This window comes from Taudactylus pleione, unplaced genomic scaffold (genome assembly GCF_031769625.1).
Source record: "Taudactylus pleione unplaced genomic scaffold, aTauple2 ptg000082l, whole genome shotgun sequence".
In the NCBI taxonomy this organism is placed as follows: domain Eukaryota; kingdom Metazoa; phylum Chordata; class Amphibia; order Anura; family Myobatrachidae; genus Taudactylus; species Taudactylus pleione.
This window is the reverse complement of record NW_028284484.1, coordinates 3528859-3548395: the sequence shown is the minus strand read 5'-3', so window position 1 is coordinate 3548395 and position 19537 is coordinate 3528859. Positions and strand designations below refer to the sequence as shown.

Genomic DNA, 19537 nt, shown 5'->3' with positions numbered 1-19537 from the left:
GATTTCAATATGCATTTTATGTGGATGTGGTTTTTAAAACCTTTTATGTGGCTCTGTTTTTTTCAATGTATTTTATGTGGAATTTGTTTAACTTGTGACAGCTAGGCCACGCCCAATTTTTGCACATGTGCTTTCGGTGCACGCATGCTATGGGGCTCTTTAGCTTGAATACAGATAATTTTTGGCTCTTTGCCTCTCACTGGTTGGCCCCCCTGCACTAGACAGTCACCAAGCATATCAGCCATAAAACAATAATACCTGACACAAGTTAAAATAAATGAGCTAACACTGGGGTTATCACATACCACATGCCCCAGATCTAGGAGTGGTAAGTGCACTGTGGATCTGTGTACATATATGTGTGTGTGTTTGGGTATATATATATATATATATATATATATATATTCTGATATGAATTATTGTTTGCATTTCATCTAAATGGGACAGATTTATATAGTGTATTTCACCCTGGGAGTGTGATTGTAGTAGTAACTGCCTGAATGCAGAAACTGCTAATTTACTGCATGAGAAACGAGAAAGATACCCCTAGTAACAAGCATTATAAATATCCTTAGTAACACAATGCAATGGTTTTCAGTGTGCATCATGTATGTAATGGGCAGATGTGTTTTTTTTTATTTTTTGTACAGATTCAGCCATGGCAAAATCCCTGATGCTGCTTTTTGTAGTTTCCATACTGTTGTTGGGACACACAGGTCTGTATAATGTTTATGTAATCTGTTATGCGCCTTAATTATCAATACTGCTGTCAACAGAGCTCTAACGAACGACTCATGCTATACCATTACAGCAGCTGTTGTTTATTCTAACAAATATATCTTTCATAATAGGAAAACTTTGCGGGGGTTCACTTTAGCTGTTACTCATCTGCACATTACAATGTTTCACATTTTTTAATGGGGTTGTGGAGTGGCACTTGTGAGACAGTCATGTATTGAAGAGACTCTCCTGGTCTACTGCGTTTATGAGACAATCTTGTATTAAAGAGGCTCTCCTTGTCCACTGCGTTTGAGACAGTCATGTATTGAAGAGGCTCTCCTGGTCTACTGCGTTTAGGACACAGTCATGTATTGTAGATGAGATAGTTATGTATTGAAGAGACTCTCCTGGTCTACTGTGTTTATGAGACATTCAAGTATTGAAGAGGCTCCACTCGTCTACTGCATTTAGGAGACAGTCATGTATTGAAAAGGCTCTCCTGGTCTACTGCGTTTAGGAGACAGTCTTTTATTGAAGACACTCTCCTGGTCTACTGCGTTTAGGAGACATTCATGTATTGAAGAGGCTCTCCTGGTCTACTGCGTTTATGAGACATGCATGAGACTGCATTTGCAACGAAAGTTGAGTTCAAGCCTTTATTTAAGATTTATTGCTCAAACCTAGGAATAGTCTCAGCTAAGTGTAAGAAACTACAGCAAAAAAGTGGTGAAAAGTTTCCTAAAAAAAAAGTGGATCCCAAGTTCAACTCACAGAGAAAACGATTAGGGCAGGCTGCTCCTAATGCACAGAGGGAGATAGGTCTTTGATAAAGAAACACTTTACAGAATTATATGGCTGAAATGTTTAGTGTTGGAATAGCCACCAAAGAGAAAACCTTAGGATGTGAAGCAGGTGACACTAAAGTCCCTACAAGATGTTCTTGAACTTCAGGCTGTCCATTGGCAGCTTGAAGACTTGCTACACAAGTATCTTTTATGAGTAATTGTTGCTCCTTTTTGATTCTCCACCTAAATATGTTATTTTTACAACTTTGTGAATCATTTCCAAAGCAAGATGTTACATGCCAGCAGCTCTGTAATCCATAAAGTGGTGATGGAGCCTCTCCACTGTATCACTAAATCTCACCACCTGAATTGCTTAACCTATCCATCCAGGCCAGGTGACTTCATACAGTAGGTAGATAAGATTTAGGAAGAAACACTCAGTGTAAGATCCAGTTTATTAATTTAGCTCAAAGTGGCTGATTACGTTACTGTTATTGAATGTCTAAAAGTGTTTGTTAGAGTGGATTCTGAGTTTCTGTGGACCAGTTTGCTCTGCTGTTGCTGGTCTTCAAGATTGTTCTCCAAGGTATATGTCTATAATGGATAATTATGTTACTACTCAGGCTTCCTTCCACCTATCTCTCCTGATATTTGCTCTCTGCATGGATTCATTGGTGATTCTTATACATAACCGGATCAATATTAGAGGAGTAACCTCAGGAATACACAAATATAAAGTGATTCCCTTTGCAGATTGCATCTTATTAATAATTACCTCTTCAATAACATCCCATCCCTACCTACCATTCATTGTCTGCTGGAAACATGATGTAATCTCTCAGGATTTAGTTAATCCCTCTAATAATTACTCTCTCCCCAGACACCCCACTAAATGTTACAACATTTTTTTTTGTTAGTATATTCATTAAATGATGTCACCTTCCAGTCTGAGGCTGATCTGTATCTTCTCTATTAAAATTATACTCTTACAAAAATAAATGACTCTTTCATATCAATTTAAAAAAAGTAAGTATTTTGAAAGACATTGTAATACACTTTTGGATGTGAACTACAATAGCGCCTTTGTGGATACTATCTGACTGTTTTGCTCTTTGAATAAATAGAAACACTTTACATATTTCAGACATTCACACAGTAGTCCATCTCCTGGTGGAGTTTACAATCTATGGGGGAGATGTATCAAACTTTGGAAAGAGATAAAGTGTAGAAAGATAAAGTACCAACAAATCAGCCTTCTAATTTTAATTTTTCAAATATAGCCTGCAAAAGTGACAGGAGCTGATTGGTTGGTCCACTTTATTACTCTCCAAGGCTTAATCAATAGACTCCCAGGAATGTACACCTAATCAGCTTCTGTCATTTTTCAAATACAGCCTGTAAAGTGACAGCTAGGAGCTTATTGGTTGGTACTTTATCTCTCTCAACATTATCTCTCTCCATGGTTTGATACATCTCCTTCTATATTCCATATAACATGGGCACATATGCACACTAAAGGTTTTTTTGTTTAGAAAGACAATTAAGAAAGACAATTAACATGCCGGTAGGTTTTTAGAGTGTGCTACGAAACTGGAGTAAACCCATGCAAACACGGGGAGCACTTTCAAACTCCACACAGATGCAGCCTAGGTCATGAATTGAACTCTTCGCCTCAGGGCTGTAAGGCAGCAATGTGCAACTACTCCAACTGTGCTGCCCAGTTATGGCTATATATGGCTATCCAGCTAGGCACTGGTAAGGATCACTCCATTCAATGTTCAAAATTAAAATAAAACTTTGGGAGATAGCTAAACTGACAACATCTCATTACCTACTCTCTATGAGAAATGGAGCCATTGACTTATACATAGAGGATTCGTTCCAGGTTTTAGAATAGTGACAGTTCTGCTTATTCCCATATCAACTCAATTGTGGCAGGAATTATTTTACAACTTGAATAGCCCACTCCCACTGAGATTTTCACTTGGAGTAAGCCATTCTCAGAGAACACAGGATATACCATATTCTAGGATAACTATTTGTATCAATATGTGGTTTTATTTATCACTTACCTCAGATACTATTACACCCTCCTTTATCATTATATTTTGTTATTTGTAACTGGGTTGTATTGTTTTGCTTTATTTTTGATTATAGTGAAAACATTTAAAAAATAAATTAAAATATAAGCTAATATTCAATAAATACATTTGCAAAGGAAGCGTCTTCAGAGACGCAGCAAAATAGCACTTTCATCATCGGGAGCCATGTGGTCGATGATAGTGAAGTATCCAACTTGCCGTGAGTTGCATTGGTGTATACATAAGTATCAGAGCAATTCAGTATTGCTCCAGTGTGAGGACAGCTGCTCCAAAAAGTAGCTGTCCCAGCAATCCCTAACACTGGTACCAAAGTAACAGTGTTTCTTACCCCTTCCGACCTGGTCCACTGTGCATGAATGACCTGAATTCACGCATGTGCACAGCCGCCGGTTTCGTAGTGAGGAGGCGGCAGTGGGATCCACTCAGATGCCTCTTCTCTCCCTCAGACCTCCTTCCTATAAGAAGGAGCCGGACTACGGGAATCAATGCCATCTGACCATGGTCTTGGTTCCCGCAAACAAACTCAGAAAACCTATTTTCTAAACTTTTAGTTTTTAGAGTTTGCTGAATACAAGATGGCCCCATCGGGCGCTTGTCTACTGGCCCGTTCTAATGAATAGGCTCCTTTATCTGAGAAATATAACTTTTTATCGTATTAATGTTCTTGCTGTCTGTTGGTAGAGGAAACTTCCACTGCCCATTAGCAGTTTTTTCCTTCCTATGGGTCAGCGCAACAAGAATTTATGAAAGTTGAACTTGATAGACTTGTGGTATTCGTTCTATCTTACTATGGCCTGGCCTAATTATATACATATGGTGTGACGGACACAGCAGTGGCGTCCCTACCTTTTGATGCACCCGGAACGGTAGCTTAGCAGTGCGCGCGGCTGGGAAATAGGAGGCGTGGTCTAGTGACAAGGGGACATGGCCGAACCCCGGTTTTAGTCTCTCCGGGGGTCCCGGAGGTGTGGGCTGTCCCCGGGGAACAGTGTACTGGTAGTGCCGGCTCCTTTACTGTGACATGAGCCGAGTGCTGCATGTAATTCTACAGTGCAGCACCCGGCTCCTGTCACTGAGGGGGAGTGTGTACTTTCATGACACCCAGGTGAGGCCCGCACCCCCCTTGTGATGCCACTGAGACACAGCACAAATCTGACATGGTTGTAGAACTACAGGATTGTGGCTGGAGAGAATCCAGTCCAGGTGTTTCTTTTGGCCAGTGTTGAGAAGCAGCTGATTGCAGGCACCTGTCAGTTTGTGGTACGATAAAAGGGTTTCAGACACAAGAGACAGTGCTCCTGACGCCCAAGTTATAGGCCAGGGGATGGCTACTGTTAGGCGTCCTGGATCTGAGAGTCTACTAAAGAACTAGTGTTGCTGTATGTAGAGACTCTGAACCTTGTTTGGCTGTAAAGAACTACCTAATATGCAGAATGATAAAGATCACCTTGGTATGTACAGAAATACCACCCTTACCACACTACCCCTGTGTCAATGACTTCAAGACAATTTTGGGATATAATCACACAAATCTACACACATTTGTGTTATTTTCCAAAAAAGGCCTGCTGATCACATACCACATTAGGATGAAAACAAAGACACTCATGGAATTCACTATTCCATTCCCAGCTGTCTACAGCTACCATTTATGTGCTTCAAAATGTGTTTTAATAGAATATAGCTTCTCACAATAACATATTGTTAATAATAATTAGGGCCAGATCCAGGGGTGTTCAACCTGTGCGGTCGCATAGAGGTCACCATAGAGAGCACAGTCCTCCCAACTGTCCCAATTTCAGCGGGACAGTCCCATTTTTCGGGCACTGTCCTGCTGTTCCACCGCAGACTGAAGCGTCCTGCAGGCGGTCGGGAGGTTGGGGACACACACTGCCACAGCTCTGCTTTGCTAAGCAGAGAGCAGCAGTGCGGTGAAGCTGAATGGATGCCGCGCGCATGCCTGCGGCGCCCATTCAGTCCAGGGAGACGTCTGGGGGCTGCCCAGCTGCTGACGGAGTGCTGGGATCGCCCCCAGCATGATGTAAATCGAGAGGTGTGCCAAATTACACCTTTTTTGGGCACGAACGACTACGCTGTAGGTGGGTTGGTTAAGAGCATCAACCGATACCGGCACAGGGCAACAATAATAATTTAATAATAGTAAATGCATTTGTGCAAGAGTAGCCAATTACATCACTCCTTTACAGAAAAATATATAAAACCAATATTATTTATGCCAAATTTGTGTGTATATAAATTATATTAAAGCTAACAAAATAATGTGAATTGAAAGTATCTCAGTTGAATGCACCACAAACAAACAGCGCTTACAGCTGAAAGTTCATTTATACATTTGAAAGCAGTTGCTAGGGAGAATTAAATTGTCCTTGGTAACAAGAAATATCACACGATCTTGGCTTACACGCTGAGCTGCAGTGTTTCAGTTTAGAGATAAACTCTCTCAGAGTCAGGATATTTTTCAACTTATATTTCCTGTCCACATCACTGGGAAGACAATAGCTTGTTACTTGCTAATTATGTCAACAAAATGGTTTGGCACAACTGTGTGCAGACAATCGGGTACTCCATAACATAGATGGAAGCCACTGATGACAATACAATAATGCCACCAAGGATCAATTTACTTTAATGAAACAGTGCCTGATACAGAGATGATTGGTAATGTGGTCGCACTCGCAGCTGCTCTCTCAACAGTGTTTGAGGGAATATGCAAATGCTAATCTTAAAGTGGCCACACACTAGACCAACTTACATCCAACCAGCCAACTAGTTGATTGGTTGGAATGAAAATCTGGTAAGGTGTGAAAGCAAATGACAATCAGCAATTTGCTCCCAAACGCTGGAAAATGGACAAAAACTGTTGTTTGAACAAATTGTTTAGATCAAACATTTAACAAACTTGTCTGACGTCCATTTTCATCTGTTTTCTGGCATTTAGGAGCAAATTGCTGATCATCATTTACTCCCATACGTTACCAGATTTTCATTCCAACCAATCAACTAGTTGGATGGTTGGATGAAGGTTGGTCTAGTGTGTGGCCAGCTTTAGCCTTCCCTATGTGTGGGACGGTGTGATGGCGTGTAGAAGCGCTGACATGCCCACTTTCAGGCTGTGTAGTCTATGCATTTGTGATAGAGATTGTAAACACACCAACATGAAACTATGGGCCTGAATGAGAGCCACACGCAATGCCGCTGTTCACATAGTTGAGCAATTTGTTGCAACTGCGCATATGCGAAACATCCGGCACATATGTTACACAGAGAGTGCGCACAAAGATGCTATTTCAGTGGATTTCCAATAGCGGCCACTGGGACAATTCATTTGCAATGTGAGTGACAAGTAATCAGTGTTTGGGGGAGGTAACGGAGTGGTTAGAAAAACGCAGGCATGTCGGGACCGATTTCAGGGCGTGCCCTAATGCGCCCCTGTGAATTTGTTCACAGCTGCAAAGGTCCCAACATTTTAACAGAGCCACTCTGTTGGAGACAGCATAGGCTATCTCAGAATTTGATGTGTGGTCAATGTGCAATCGATGTTTCCGCTTTTGTTCGTGGGCGTCTCAGTCCACTACGTACGGAATCGCTGTTGTGACTGGATTTATATCCATCTCTGAATCAGGCCCAGTATCATGTTGTGGAAAAGTGACTGGTGTTCCTGGGCGGTAGCTAGAAATACAAACATGGTCCGTTCAGTAAGCGCCATATGGGAGAGCCGTGGACATGTCACTGCCGCATGCACAGGAGGCCATTGTCAGATTGATAACTGCACATGACATAGGGCTGCTGCAAATTTCAATCGTGCGACCGATGGTGCCGTATAAGGATGTACCAAGTACACGGACACTGCAAGTGGGCGTCTCAGTCTTTGCACATTTGGCCGTACAGATGTACACAAGGAAAGGAGTTTATATTGGCAGACAGGCTACCACCAATAGACACTGCTGCCTGCACTTCTGCATCTGACTTAGAATCAGTGGCGTCACTAGTAAGCTGAAGCTTACTCAGACTGGCCGGTGTTGCCGCCATCCCGACTGATGCTCGCGATGGTGATCCGAAGCAGCGTCTACGGACGCTGCACTCGGATTGCTATTGCTGTCAGGAGGCGTCTGTTTCCTATGGACGTCTCCTGCAGTATTTTCAAAATAATTTTTATTGTTAGGACAACAAAATATTGTGATACAGATATATGCGCAATCATCTTCAACATAGTAAATGAAACAATCACTTTGCAAGAACGATCATGTAACAAAATAATTATAATATTAGCAGTGCGTAAAAACCAGATATAGGGCCTGATTCAGAGCCGCTCGTAAGCGGCTGCTCGTTCGTTCTGACCGACGTTCGCACATCTGCGCATGCGTACGGATTGTAATACGCATGCGCGAACCAGTCAGTGCGGCCGAAAATCGTTTGTTCGCTAAGTAGCGAGTGCCTGCTACTTTGAGTGACAGAAGGAGGCGTATGTGGGTGGTAACAGGGGAAGGTGCTTGAAAACGGGGAGTGGAGAACAGAACGTAGACGTGCTTAAAGGTCAAAACGGGCGTTTTAAGGGAGTGCATAATTAATCCAGCAGCGTCATTGACCACGTCACTTGGTTTTTTTTAACTCAGAACTGCTCGCAAAATAGCGGTTGAAAAAACCAACCACAAAAATAGCGAGCAGTTCATACGCTGTACGATGTACTCGATTAATCTAATAAATAGCGGACATGACGTATGGTGCAAGGGGGCGTTTTTTTCTAAATTACAACCGCAAGTTTTGCTCGCTCGTTCAGACTTAGAGGAGTGAACAGACCGCAAAGTGCGAACGGTTCATTTGAATAGCCACCCCTTTTTATAAAACGAACGACCGCAAATAGCGAGCGACTCTGAATCAGGCCCATAAATTGTTGTTGCACATATAAGAAACATTTACATATATTGGTACATATATTAATACTGTCAGTAAGTCGGTTACCATTAATGACATAGATCAAAATCATAGATTGAGTTAAATCAAAAAGGGGGGCCATTATCAAGCACTTCCAAATTATACCATGATGTATGTTGGAAGCATTTCCGTATGGAGTCTTTAAGTGATGGGGAAAGAGAATGAATATAGGGCAACCATGTGCCAAAAAATCTTTGAGCATACTTTTCTTTATTAGTGGACGTCTCTGTCCAATCCATTGTAAACAAAAATATAATTCTAGGGTGTAATAATGTAAGAGTAGGTGGGTGAGGGTCAATCCATTGTGAGAGAATGGTCTTTTTAGATGCTGCCGTCAAATTTCAAGTAGCTTATTTCCCTTAGTCAATCTCTGAGAATGGGTGTTTTCCGCTATATTCCAAAATGCTCTAAGAATCACAAAATCAATTTTTAGAATTTCTTTAATATAATTATTAAGTTCCTCCCAGAAAACTTGTACCTGTGGACAGTCCCACAGGCAATGTACGTTATCAGCGTTAGGCGCTGAGCATTTATAACAGTTTGCATCAGGCGCATCACCAATAATATATTTCAATTTAGGGGTGTAGTATGCTCTGTGTAATATTTTTAGATGCATTTCAGCATAAGATACTGATCCCAATTGTTTGTTCATTTTAAAACATGAAAGAGCAATAGACTCTATGAGGATTTGTGGGAAAGCCTCCTTCCATTTTGCAAGTCCTGTAGTACTTGTTTCTAAATTTATAAGTGGCCGGACACAGGAATATATAAAAGATGTTAAAAATGGTCCTTTTGGTTTATAGCGTAGTGCGCTATCTAGACACCAATTAAGATCAGTTTCCGAAAGTCCACGTAGCATATTTTGAATATAACTCATCGCCTGTAAATATGGAAATAAAGGGATAGTGATCAGAGGAAATTTCTCCTGCATTTGTGAGCGAGTGAGAGGTTGAAGAGTTTGGTCGTGTAAAAATTGGTAAATGTACCGAACACCACTGGCGTGCCAGCATTTAAATTGGGCGGAGTTACCAGGTGAAAAACACGGATTTTTCCATAATGGTAAAAAAATTGAGGACAATTTGGATAAATGGGATTGTGATCTAAGAACTCGCCATGCTACACATATCGTATTTATTAATATGTTTTCTCTAGCTTCTGAAGGTATATTACGGGGATGGGTATGTAAAAGAGATACCAAGTTGTGGTGGGGAATAAATACCTGCTCCATAGAGTATGTGGTATAAATCCAGTCCATTGCTATTCGATAATTAGCGGCCATAGCATATTGTCTGAGACATGGCAAATTCACCCCTCCTAAATGTGTCTGCTGCTGCAATTTAAACAATGAAATTCTGGGTCGTTTTCCTGCCCATATAAATTTTTGGAGAGCCTGATTACAAAATTTAAGGTCTCTTTTGTCCGGGATAATTGGCAACATTTGGAGAATATAGAGGAATCTGGGGAAACTGATCATTTTGTAAAGGTGACATCTACCTATGTAGGATAGTGGAAGATGGGCCCATTTATTGAAATCATTATGTGTTTTTAACAATAGTGGGGTATAGTTAACCTCATATAGTTGAGAAGGGTGCGAAGGAATATTGACCTCTAAGTAAGTAATGTATTTATCTGCCCATTTGAAGGGGTAGGAATTTTCCCATCCTGCCTTCGCCTCCCTAAAAAAGGCCAAGGCCTCTGTTTTAGCATAGTTAATTTTAAAACCCACTATCTCCTCGAACACCCGCAAAATTTGTAGGAGTAGTGGGATATCTTCCATAGAGTTAGCAAAATATAATAAGAGGTCATCGGCAAATACCGAAAATTTTATCTCATGTTGCGCCAAAAAAATGCTTCGCCAGCCTCTTGTTTTTTCAAAGTGACGCAAGAGAGGGTCTACAGCTAAATCAAAAAGTAGTGGCGAAAGTGGGCACCCTTGTCTCGTGCCTCGAGTTAGGCAAAATGGTCTGGTATTTAAGAGATTTATTGTCAAAAAGGCTTTCGGATCCTGATATAATGTTTCAAATCTATAAATAAAATCAGGACCAAACTCTTGATATGTAAATATGCGTATTAAATGAGACCAAGACACTCTATCGAATGCCTTGTCAGCGTCACAACTCACCACAATGTTTCTTTTATTTTTCTCCGTATGTGATTGATACATTGCTGCTAAAACTGTGCGTATATTGTGAGTAGAATGACGTCCTTTAATGAAGCCTGTTTGAGCCGGATGTAATAATTTATTTAATAAAGATTGTAAGCGCTGGGCCATAATCTTGGAATACAATTTCAGGTCCTGATTGAGCAGAGAAATTGGGCGGTACGAGGCGACTAAAGCAGGGTCTTTATTGGGTTTTGGTATAACTATAATGCGCGTGGTATTAAATGCAGGTAGTGCAGGATTTCCTCTAAGTATTGAATTATATAAAGCTGAAAGGTGGGGTGTGATCTGCGGTGTGAGCATTTTATAGTATGCCGCTGATAGCCCGTCAGGGCCCGGGGTTTTACCAGTAGGTAACGTTTTTATAATAGAAGTAATCTCTTGCTCTGTTATAGGTAAAAGAAGGTTCTCTCTATCTACTGATGTAAGTTTGGTTAATCCTGCCTGTTCGAAAAACTTAATTCCTTTATCTGAGTCATCCGTAGGTGCCTGGTATAATTTTTCATAATATTGTAAAAATGCTTCTGCGATTTCATCAGGCATCCTAGTAGACTCGGAGGGGGTCAAATTAATTATAGAAATAGGCTTAGAAGACGTGTAGGATTTTACCATTCTTACTAAAAGCTTACCAGGACGGTTTCCCCAGCGAAAGTATTTGTTTTTTTGATAATTGAGATTTGTTTGGGCTTGTTCGGTACATATCTGGTCATATAAAGCCTTAGCATCCCTATATCCCTTAGAATGAAAATCAGAAGGGTCTTGTAACAATTTGGCATAAGCTGTGGCTACCGAAATACTGGCCTGATGGAACCTTTGCTTAAGAGATTTTCTCCTGTATGAGACATAAGCTATCACATGGCCCCTCATGACTGGTTTAGAGGCTTGCCAGAGAAGATTTATATCCTCTTTATGAATTAGGTTATCACTTATATAGTTTTGAAAATTACTTATTAATTGCTGTTTGAAGTCCTCTGAGGAGGAAAAATAATCTGGGAAACGCCAATTATAAGAAGAAAGAATAGGGGATTGCAAACGGAGAGAAAACCACACTGGAGCATGGTCAGATATCTGCTATCTCTGAGTCTATCACTCTATGTAATAAAGTTTCAGGAATCAACCAGTAGTCCAACCTAGAAAACGAATTGTGTGGATGGGAAAAGAAAGTATATTCTCTGGACACGGGATGTAAATAGCGCCAAGGGTCTATCAAGTGTAATGTGTCTATAAGTAATGATAGAGTGGGTGGTGCACCTTGTCGAGACCCATCCCTCCCCGAGTTACTCGAGTAATCTACGGCTGGTTCCATAGTCACATTGAGATCGCCCCCTAAAATTAGATTTCCTTCTGCCCAAACCTGTAAGTTTGAGTATATGTCAGAAAAAAAAGATGCATTAGGGCCAGGAGGAGCATAAACACAAGCAAAAGTAAACATGTCTCCCTCTATCTGCAATTTCAAAAATAAAAATCTACCATTTGGGTCAGCTTTTTCATCTAATATCTCATAGGTGATAAATTTGCTAAACAAAATAATTACCCCTCTGATTTTGGTAGTGAAAGAGGCACTTTTAAATTCCTTAACCCAATTATCTCTGAGAGTGTTTGGATCTCCCTGCTTCCAGTGGGATTCCTGCAAAAACGCCACATCTGGTGAGAAACATTTTAAATGGCGCAAGATTTTCTTCCTCTTTATAGGGGTATTTAGCCCTTCAACATTCCATGTAAGGAATTTCAATGTACTCTTAGCTAACGGCTCCCCTGAATTTGGTGTAGTCATCATCCAATACCAGTCTTAGGTAACAAGTGATCGTATATATACCTATCAGTTTCTCCCGTGCGGTCCCAGCAAGCCGGACAAGGGAGAAAGATCGTGTAACTCAATCTATTTACCATGGTGCGCAATTTAGAAACAAAAACTGCATTTTGGTAGCAATTAATAGCAATTATCCATAGAGTCCTAACAAGATTTTTAATTTTAAGAACCCAGGAGAGCAACCAAAATAGTTGCTCATAATTACTGTGAAATAAACATAAGTAATAATTCCAGTAAAACAACCCTAAAAGATGTTGAATATAATACGTGTAGTATAAGTGAGATAATAAATCAGAACCAAATGGTGCATTACTCCCCGAAACATTAGTTGTAGTGCACAATATAAACATCACGTGGTATAATAGAAAATACATTTTCCTCAACATATTGATATCAAAAATACTTAACAGAAACATATCTCCTTCATGGATCAGTCGTTGTCATTTCGGATTGCACGAGGCGATGCAGAACTAGTGTCCAGAGAGTTCAGAAAGTTCTGAGCAGGTTTAGGTGAATCAAAATATACAGGTTTGACCTCGTGCAGTATACGTAGTTTTGCTGGATACATTAGTGCGAAGCGTATTCGCTTGTTAAAAAGTTCCTTGCAGATAGGAGAAAATTCTCGACGTTGAAATGAGACTTGAAACGAAAAGTCCTGAAATAGGAGCAACTTGTGGCCCTCAAAGGTTAGAGAATTATTTTTGCAATATGCCTCCATAATGCGCAGCTTGTCAGCATAGTTCAGGATTTTGAAGATTACCGGTCTTGGGCGCTGTTGTGTTTCTTGCCGAAGTGGGCCAATTCTGTGTGCTCTCTCAACCAGGATGGGATTCACCGATGTCTCAATACCTAAAGCAGTAGGTAGCCATGAGGAGACAAGCGACAGGAGCTCCCTTGTTTTGATCAATTCAGGAAGTCCGATTAGTCTGAGGTTGTTACGTCTGCTTCTATTCTACAGGTCCTCTATTTTATCATGCATTGCCGTTATAGTAGATTCATGGGTTTGTACCATTTTTTTGGTCTCATGTAACTCATCCTCTAGTACCGACACTCTTTCCTCTACCTCCGTCAGCCTCAGTGAGTGTTGTGATAATTGGGTAACAGCTGAGTTTATAGCTTCCGTCAGTGGGGCTAATTTTTGGTCCAGTAAAGGTGAAATTATGTCAGCTATTTCTTTAGCTTTTTGAACGGATACCGTACTGTATTTGTTTGAATCAAACAGATTGTCTAAAGGATCCTCAGGAGACGGAGACAGAGAGGTTGGAGGGGAAGAAGGTCCCGAGATTGTCGTTTTATCCTTATTTTTTGTTGTTTGAGAGCCTCTGGGGCCTCTCTGGGACTTTACAAACTTCTCCATGATAAGTTGAGATTGATCTCTGTATCTGGGATTCAGTGGAACGACTGCACCTATAATGTTGTGCGTAATTCCGAAAGATTTTTATAGTAATTGCTAACAAGGGGTTGATGTAGAAGTAGATGCTCAGCCACAAATCCAAAGTTGTGGCGTGGCTATGAGGGACGCTGCTCTTATGTGCAGCTAGACTCCAGTGGTATGATGCACAGGGAGCCGGGGCTATAGCCACTGTTTCCTGGCAGTGTCCCGGGGGCCTTTGTCGATTCTAGAGAACCAAGTAATGGTGTTCGTGGTCAATAGCGGTTTTGACTCAGGCGTCCTGCAGGGAGCTCTTATTTAAAAGCGGCCAATCAATCTGAACCGCCCACTGGAGGTCCACTTGAATTTGTTGTTTTAAAAAATTTCAGAGCCTTTTCAATTGTTATGTCCCAGTTTGGTGGGGGCCAACTAAACTGGTGTTTCTCTACTATGTGTCTCCCTGCGAAATTTATTGCAAATAGGATTCTTCCAACGTCACCACAGATCTAGCGATTGATCGTATAAAGATTCTACAGAGGACTCCTGCTGCTTATGTAGCAGATAAGGTGTCTAGTATTTTATGTTTAGAGCTTGTTGTTTGTTATTTCACTAGGTCCAAGCCAAGTACTAGTGATGTAAGGCGTTAGTAGCAGCAGTGCATACTCCGCAAGTACCTCTAGTAACTTACAAATAGTTGTTTACACGTATTTTGAGGTAGCAGATCAATAATCAATCCAGCCAGATATAGGAGATCACAGGATACAGCAGGTCACAAGCAGTAATTTTAGTGGCTGTTCGCGCCCCTCTTAGATATGAAAGAGAAAAAAAAAATGGACAGAGCTCCAAAAACAAAGCCCTGATAAATCCAAGTGCTGCAGATTAGCTCTGCAATCAGACCACCCACCACGATGGGATCTCTTAAGTGGGGAGAAGTGTTATTCTACAGAATGTCTACCCCTGTATTTCGCGTACCCTCCAGGCTACCCGGCAATTTAGTGAGGAGGTAGAAATCCTCTGGTGTGTGGTCAGTCAGGCGGGGAGAGGTGAGGAGGAAACCACTGACCAGGGCTGTGGCGGCAGGGAGCGAGTGAGCCAGCCGCGAGGTGTGTTCAGCGCTATAACAGCGCGCCTAACAGAATGCACCGCCGGCCGCCTCAGCAGGACACGGTCTCCAGTGGCAGGTACTCGGGATCTCACGCGGCTGGGGGGGTCAGCGGGAGGGGGTACCTTTGGTGTCTTCAGCGCCCCCGGGTGGAACCGTGATGTTGCGCAGTCGGTGTCGGGCAGCTCCCGCAATCGAGGCCGCGGCTTTTGGCGCGGAATAGGCCTCAAATTTCCGGTGCCTGTCACAGCTCTCCAAGGGCCGGTTTAACATACACCGTGGGTCTGGCAGGTGCAGTTGGTCGTCTCTTCTAGAGTAGGAGCTGTCATTACTCTTGTTCAAGTCACAAAGAGGGTTATTTTTGCCTCTACTACCGGAGCTCCCACAGAACACCCCCGCTCAGCTCTGCTATCAGGCCACGCCCACCTCCTGCAGTATTTTAATATATGCTGGACGGTATAGCACAGCCGTTTCTTTGCAGCTATGCAATACCATCCAGGCCCAATGTAAATTTATATGTACAGGCAGAGCCGGATTTAGACCTCATGGGGCCCTAGGCAAGATACCGGTTTGGGGCCCACCACCCTCAAACAATCCTGTGCATATATTACAGTAATTTTGCTGGAGCAAGATAAACACATCAAATTATATCCTATACACACATCATTGTTTTTTACACATATATACAGTCAGGTCCATAAATATTGGGAAATTTACAGAATTTTCAGATTTTGGCCTCTATTCACCACCACAATGGCTTTGAAATGAAACAAACAAGATGTGCTTTAACTGCAGACTTGCAGATTTAATTTGAGGGTAATTACATCCAAATCGGGTGAACGGTGTAGGAATTACAACAGTTTCAATATGTGCCTCCCACTTTTTAAGGGACCAAAAGTAATGGGACTATCAACTCAAAAGCTATTTCATGGACAGGTGTGGGCTATTCCCTCGTTATTTCATTATCCATTAAGCAGGTAAAAGGTCTGGAGTTGATTCTAGGTGTGACATTTGCATTTGGAATCAGTTGCTGTCGACTCTCAATATGAGATCCAAAGAGCTGTCACTATCAGTGAAGCAAGCCATCATTAGGCTGAAAAATCAAAACAAACCCATCAGAGAGATAGCAAAAACATTAAGTGTGGACAAATCAACTGTTTGGAACATTCTTAAAAAGAAAGAACGCATCGGAGACCTCAGCAACACCAAAAGACCCGGAAGACCACGGGAAACAACTGTGGTGGATGACAAAATAATTATTTCCCTGGTGAAGAAAAACCCCTTCACAACAGTTTGCCAAATCAAGAACACTCTACAGGAGGTAGATGTATATGTGTCAAAGTCAACAATCAAGAGAAGACTTCACAAGAGTGAATATAGAGGGTCCACCACAAGATGCAAACCATTGGTGAGCCACAAAAACAGGAAGACCAGATTAGAGTTTGCCAAACAACATCTAAAAAAACCATTACAGTTCTGGAACAACATCCTATGGACAGATGAGACAAAGATCAACTTGTACCAGAGTGATGGGAAGAGAAGAGAAGGAAAGGAAATGCTCATGATCCAAAACATACCACCTCGTCAGTGAAGCATGGTGGTGGTAGTGTCATGGCGTGGGCATGTATGGCTGCCAATGGAACTGGTTCCCTTGTATTTATTGATGATGTGACTGCTGACAAAAGCAGCAGAATGAATTCGGAAGTGTTTCGGGCAATATTATATGCTCATATTCAGTCAAATACTTCAGAACTCATTGGACGGCGCTTCACAGTGCAGATGGACAATGACCCGAAGCATACTGCATAAGCAACCAAGGAGTTTTTTAAGGCTAAAAAGTGGACTGTTGTGCAATGGCCAAGTCAATCCCCTGACCTGAATCCGATTGAGCATGCATTTCACTTGATGAAGACAAAACTGGGGAAAATGCCCCAAGAACAAGCAGGAACTGAAGACATTTGCAGTAGAGGCCTGGCAGAGCATCACCAGGAATGAAACACAGCGTCTGGTGATGTCTATGCGTTCCAGACTTCAGGCTGTAATTGCCTGCAAAGGATTTGCAACCAAGTATTAAAAAGTGAAAGTTAGATTTAGGATTGTTTAGTTTGTCCCATTACTTTTGGCCCCTTAAAAAGTGGGAGGCACATATAGAAACCGTTGTAATTCCTACACCGTTCACCCGATTTGGATGTAATTACCCTCACATTAAATCTGAAAGTCTGCAGTTAAAGCACATCTTGTTTGTTTCATTTCAAAGCCATTGTGGTGGTGAATAGAGGCCAAAATATGAAAATTCTGTCAATGTCCCAATATTTATGGACCTGACTGTATATATATATATATATAAATATCTGAAATCCGAACCCCCCCGATCCGAGGCCGATCCGAGTTAGGCTCGACTTTTCCCACTTGACTCGGATCTAAAATCGAGGCAAAACGTCATCATCCCTCCTTGCGGGTCTCGCGGGTTTTGGATCTTATATAAAGTACCCGCGTCGGCGCCTTTTTCTCACTCGGCTGTGGACAGTGAAGAGGGAGGGTGGGAGTTAGGGCTGGCTGGGCTGTGTAGTGTAGTGTAGTGTTGTAGTGTAGTGTAGTGCAGTGTAGTGTTGTGCTGTGCTGCGCTGTGCTGTTGTTGTCCATAGGGGCTGTGTCCACTACTTCAAAGTCCATAGGGGCTGGCTGGACTGTGTTGTGCAGTCAGTTGTCCATAGGGCCTGTGTCCACTCCAAAGTCCTGTGCAGTGTCCCAGTCCTAAAGGGGTGCTGTAGTGTTGTCCACAGGGTGCTCTGTCCATCAGGGGTGCTCCCCCCAAGTGCTTAAAAAAAAAAAAATTTCTATGTTTGTGAATTGTGTGCACTGTGGCTGCACGTGCATCAACAAAGGAGCAGCACCAAGCATGCGCCTGTGTCCCATAAGTAAAAGGCCGGCTGGCTTGTCCGTTAAAGGGTGCTGTAACACCCAAAGGGCACTCCAAACAAAATAAAAAAATATATTTTTCTGTGTTTGTGAATTGTGGGCCTGATTCAGACCCATTCGCGAGCGGCTGTCCACTCGCAAGTGGGTCGATGTTGTGCACTGCACATGCGCACGACGGCGGGAGCTCCGTCGTGCGCATGCGCCAGACGCGACGAGCGAAGGACTTTCCTTCGCTCGTTGTGTCTGATCAAAGGGGGTCGTGCTGTCGATGTTGATTGACAGCACGCCCCCTTTGGTGGGCGTGCCGGGGGCGTGCCTTCCTGATGGGGGCGTTCCCAAGGGAACGCCTACCGTCAGAAGCCGGCCCACTGACATCACTAGTGATGTCAGTGGGAGTGATTTTGGCTCTGATAGAGCCAAAATCACTCCGGGCCTTGCGGTTGAAAACCTCAACCGCAGGCTCCGGCTCGCAGTGGCGATGGTCGCGATGGTCAAGACCATCGCGGCCATCAAACTGCACGCTCGTATAGGCTGTGGGTGGTCCTCATTCAGAGCGTGCGCTCTGCTCAGAGCGTACGGCTCTGAATGAGGGCCTGTGTGCACTGTGGCTGCACATGCATCAACGAAGGAGCAGCGCCAAGCGTGCGCCTGTGTCCCATAAGTAAAAGGCCGGCTGGCTTGTCCGTTAAAGGGTGCTGTAACCCCCAAAGGGCACTCCAAACAAAATAAAAAAATATATTTTTCTGTGTTTGTGAATTGTGTGCACTGTGGCTGCACGTCCATCAACGAAGGAGCAGCGCCAAGTGTGCGCCTGTGTCCCATAAGTAAAAGGCCGGCTGGATTGTCAGTTAAAGGATGCTGTAACCCCCAAAGGGCACTCCAAACAAAATAAAAATATATATTTTTTTGTGTTTGTGAATTGTGTGCGCAGAAGCCGCACGTGCATCAACAAAGTAGTGCCAAGCGTGCGCCTGTGTCCCATAAGTAAAAGGCCGGCTGGATTGACCACTAAAGGGTGCTGTAACCCCCAAAGGGTAGTCCAAACAAAATAAAAAATTATTTGCTGTGTTTGTGTGCGCCTCAGCTGCACGTATATATAAATATAACATAAATGGAGGACCAAACTTTCTCCGATAAAAATAAAATAGGGAAAGATCAAGAACCACTTCCTCCTAGTGCTGAAGCTGCTGCCACTAGTCATGACATAGACGATAACATGCCATCAACGTCGTCTGCCAAGGCTGATGCTCAATGTCATAGTAGAGGGCACATACAATCCCAAATGACAAAGTTCAGGAAAATGACCTTGAAAAAAACATTTAAATCATCTGAAGAGAAACGTAAACTTGCCAATATGCCATTTACGACACGGAGTGGCAAGGAATGGCTAAGGTCTTTCCCTATGTTCATGACTAGTGGTTCAGCTTCACATGACGATGGAAGCCCTCCTCCCACTAAAAAAATCAAACGAGTTAAGCTGGCAAAAGCACAGCGATGAACTGTGCGTTCTAAGAAGATATCACAAATCCCCAAGGAGAGTCCAAGTGTGGTGGTGGTTGCGATGCCTGACCTTCCCAGCACTGGACGGGAAGAGGTGGCTCTTTCCACCATTT

The 19537-nt window shown here is 42.6% G+C and overlaps 1 protein-coding gene across 1 annotated transcript in view; it reads left to right on the top strand.

Annotated features, from left to right (window-relative positions):
• The window catches only part of LOC148532177 (putative glutamate receptor), a 91731-nt gene that overhangs the window by 20485 nt on the left and 51709 nt on the right, over positions 1 to 19537 (top strand). The window contains exon 3 of the mRNA XM_088468193.1: positions 651 to 716. Within this exon, the coding sequence (XP_088324319.1) occupies positions 659 to 716 (58 nt within the window). The 5' untranslated portion in view covers positions 651 to 658. The remainder of the gene's footprint in view (positions 1 to 650; positions 717 to 19537) is intronic.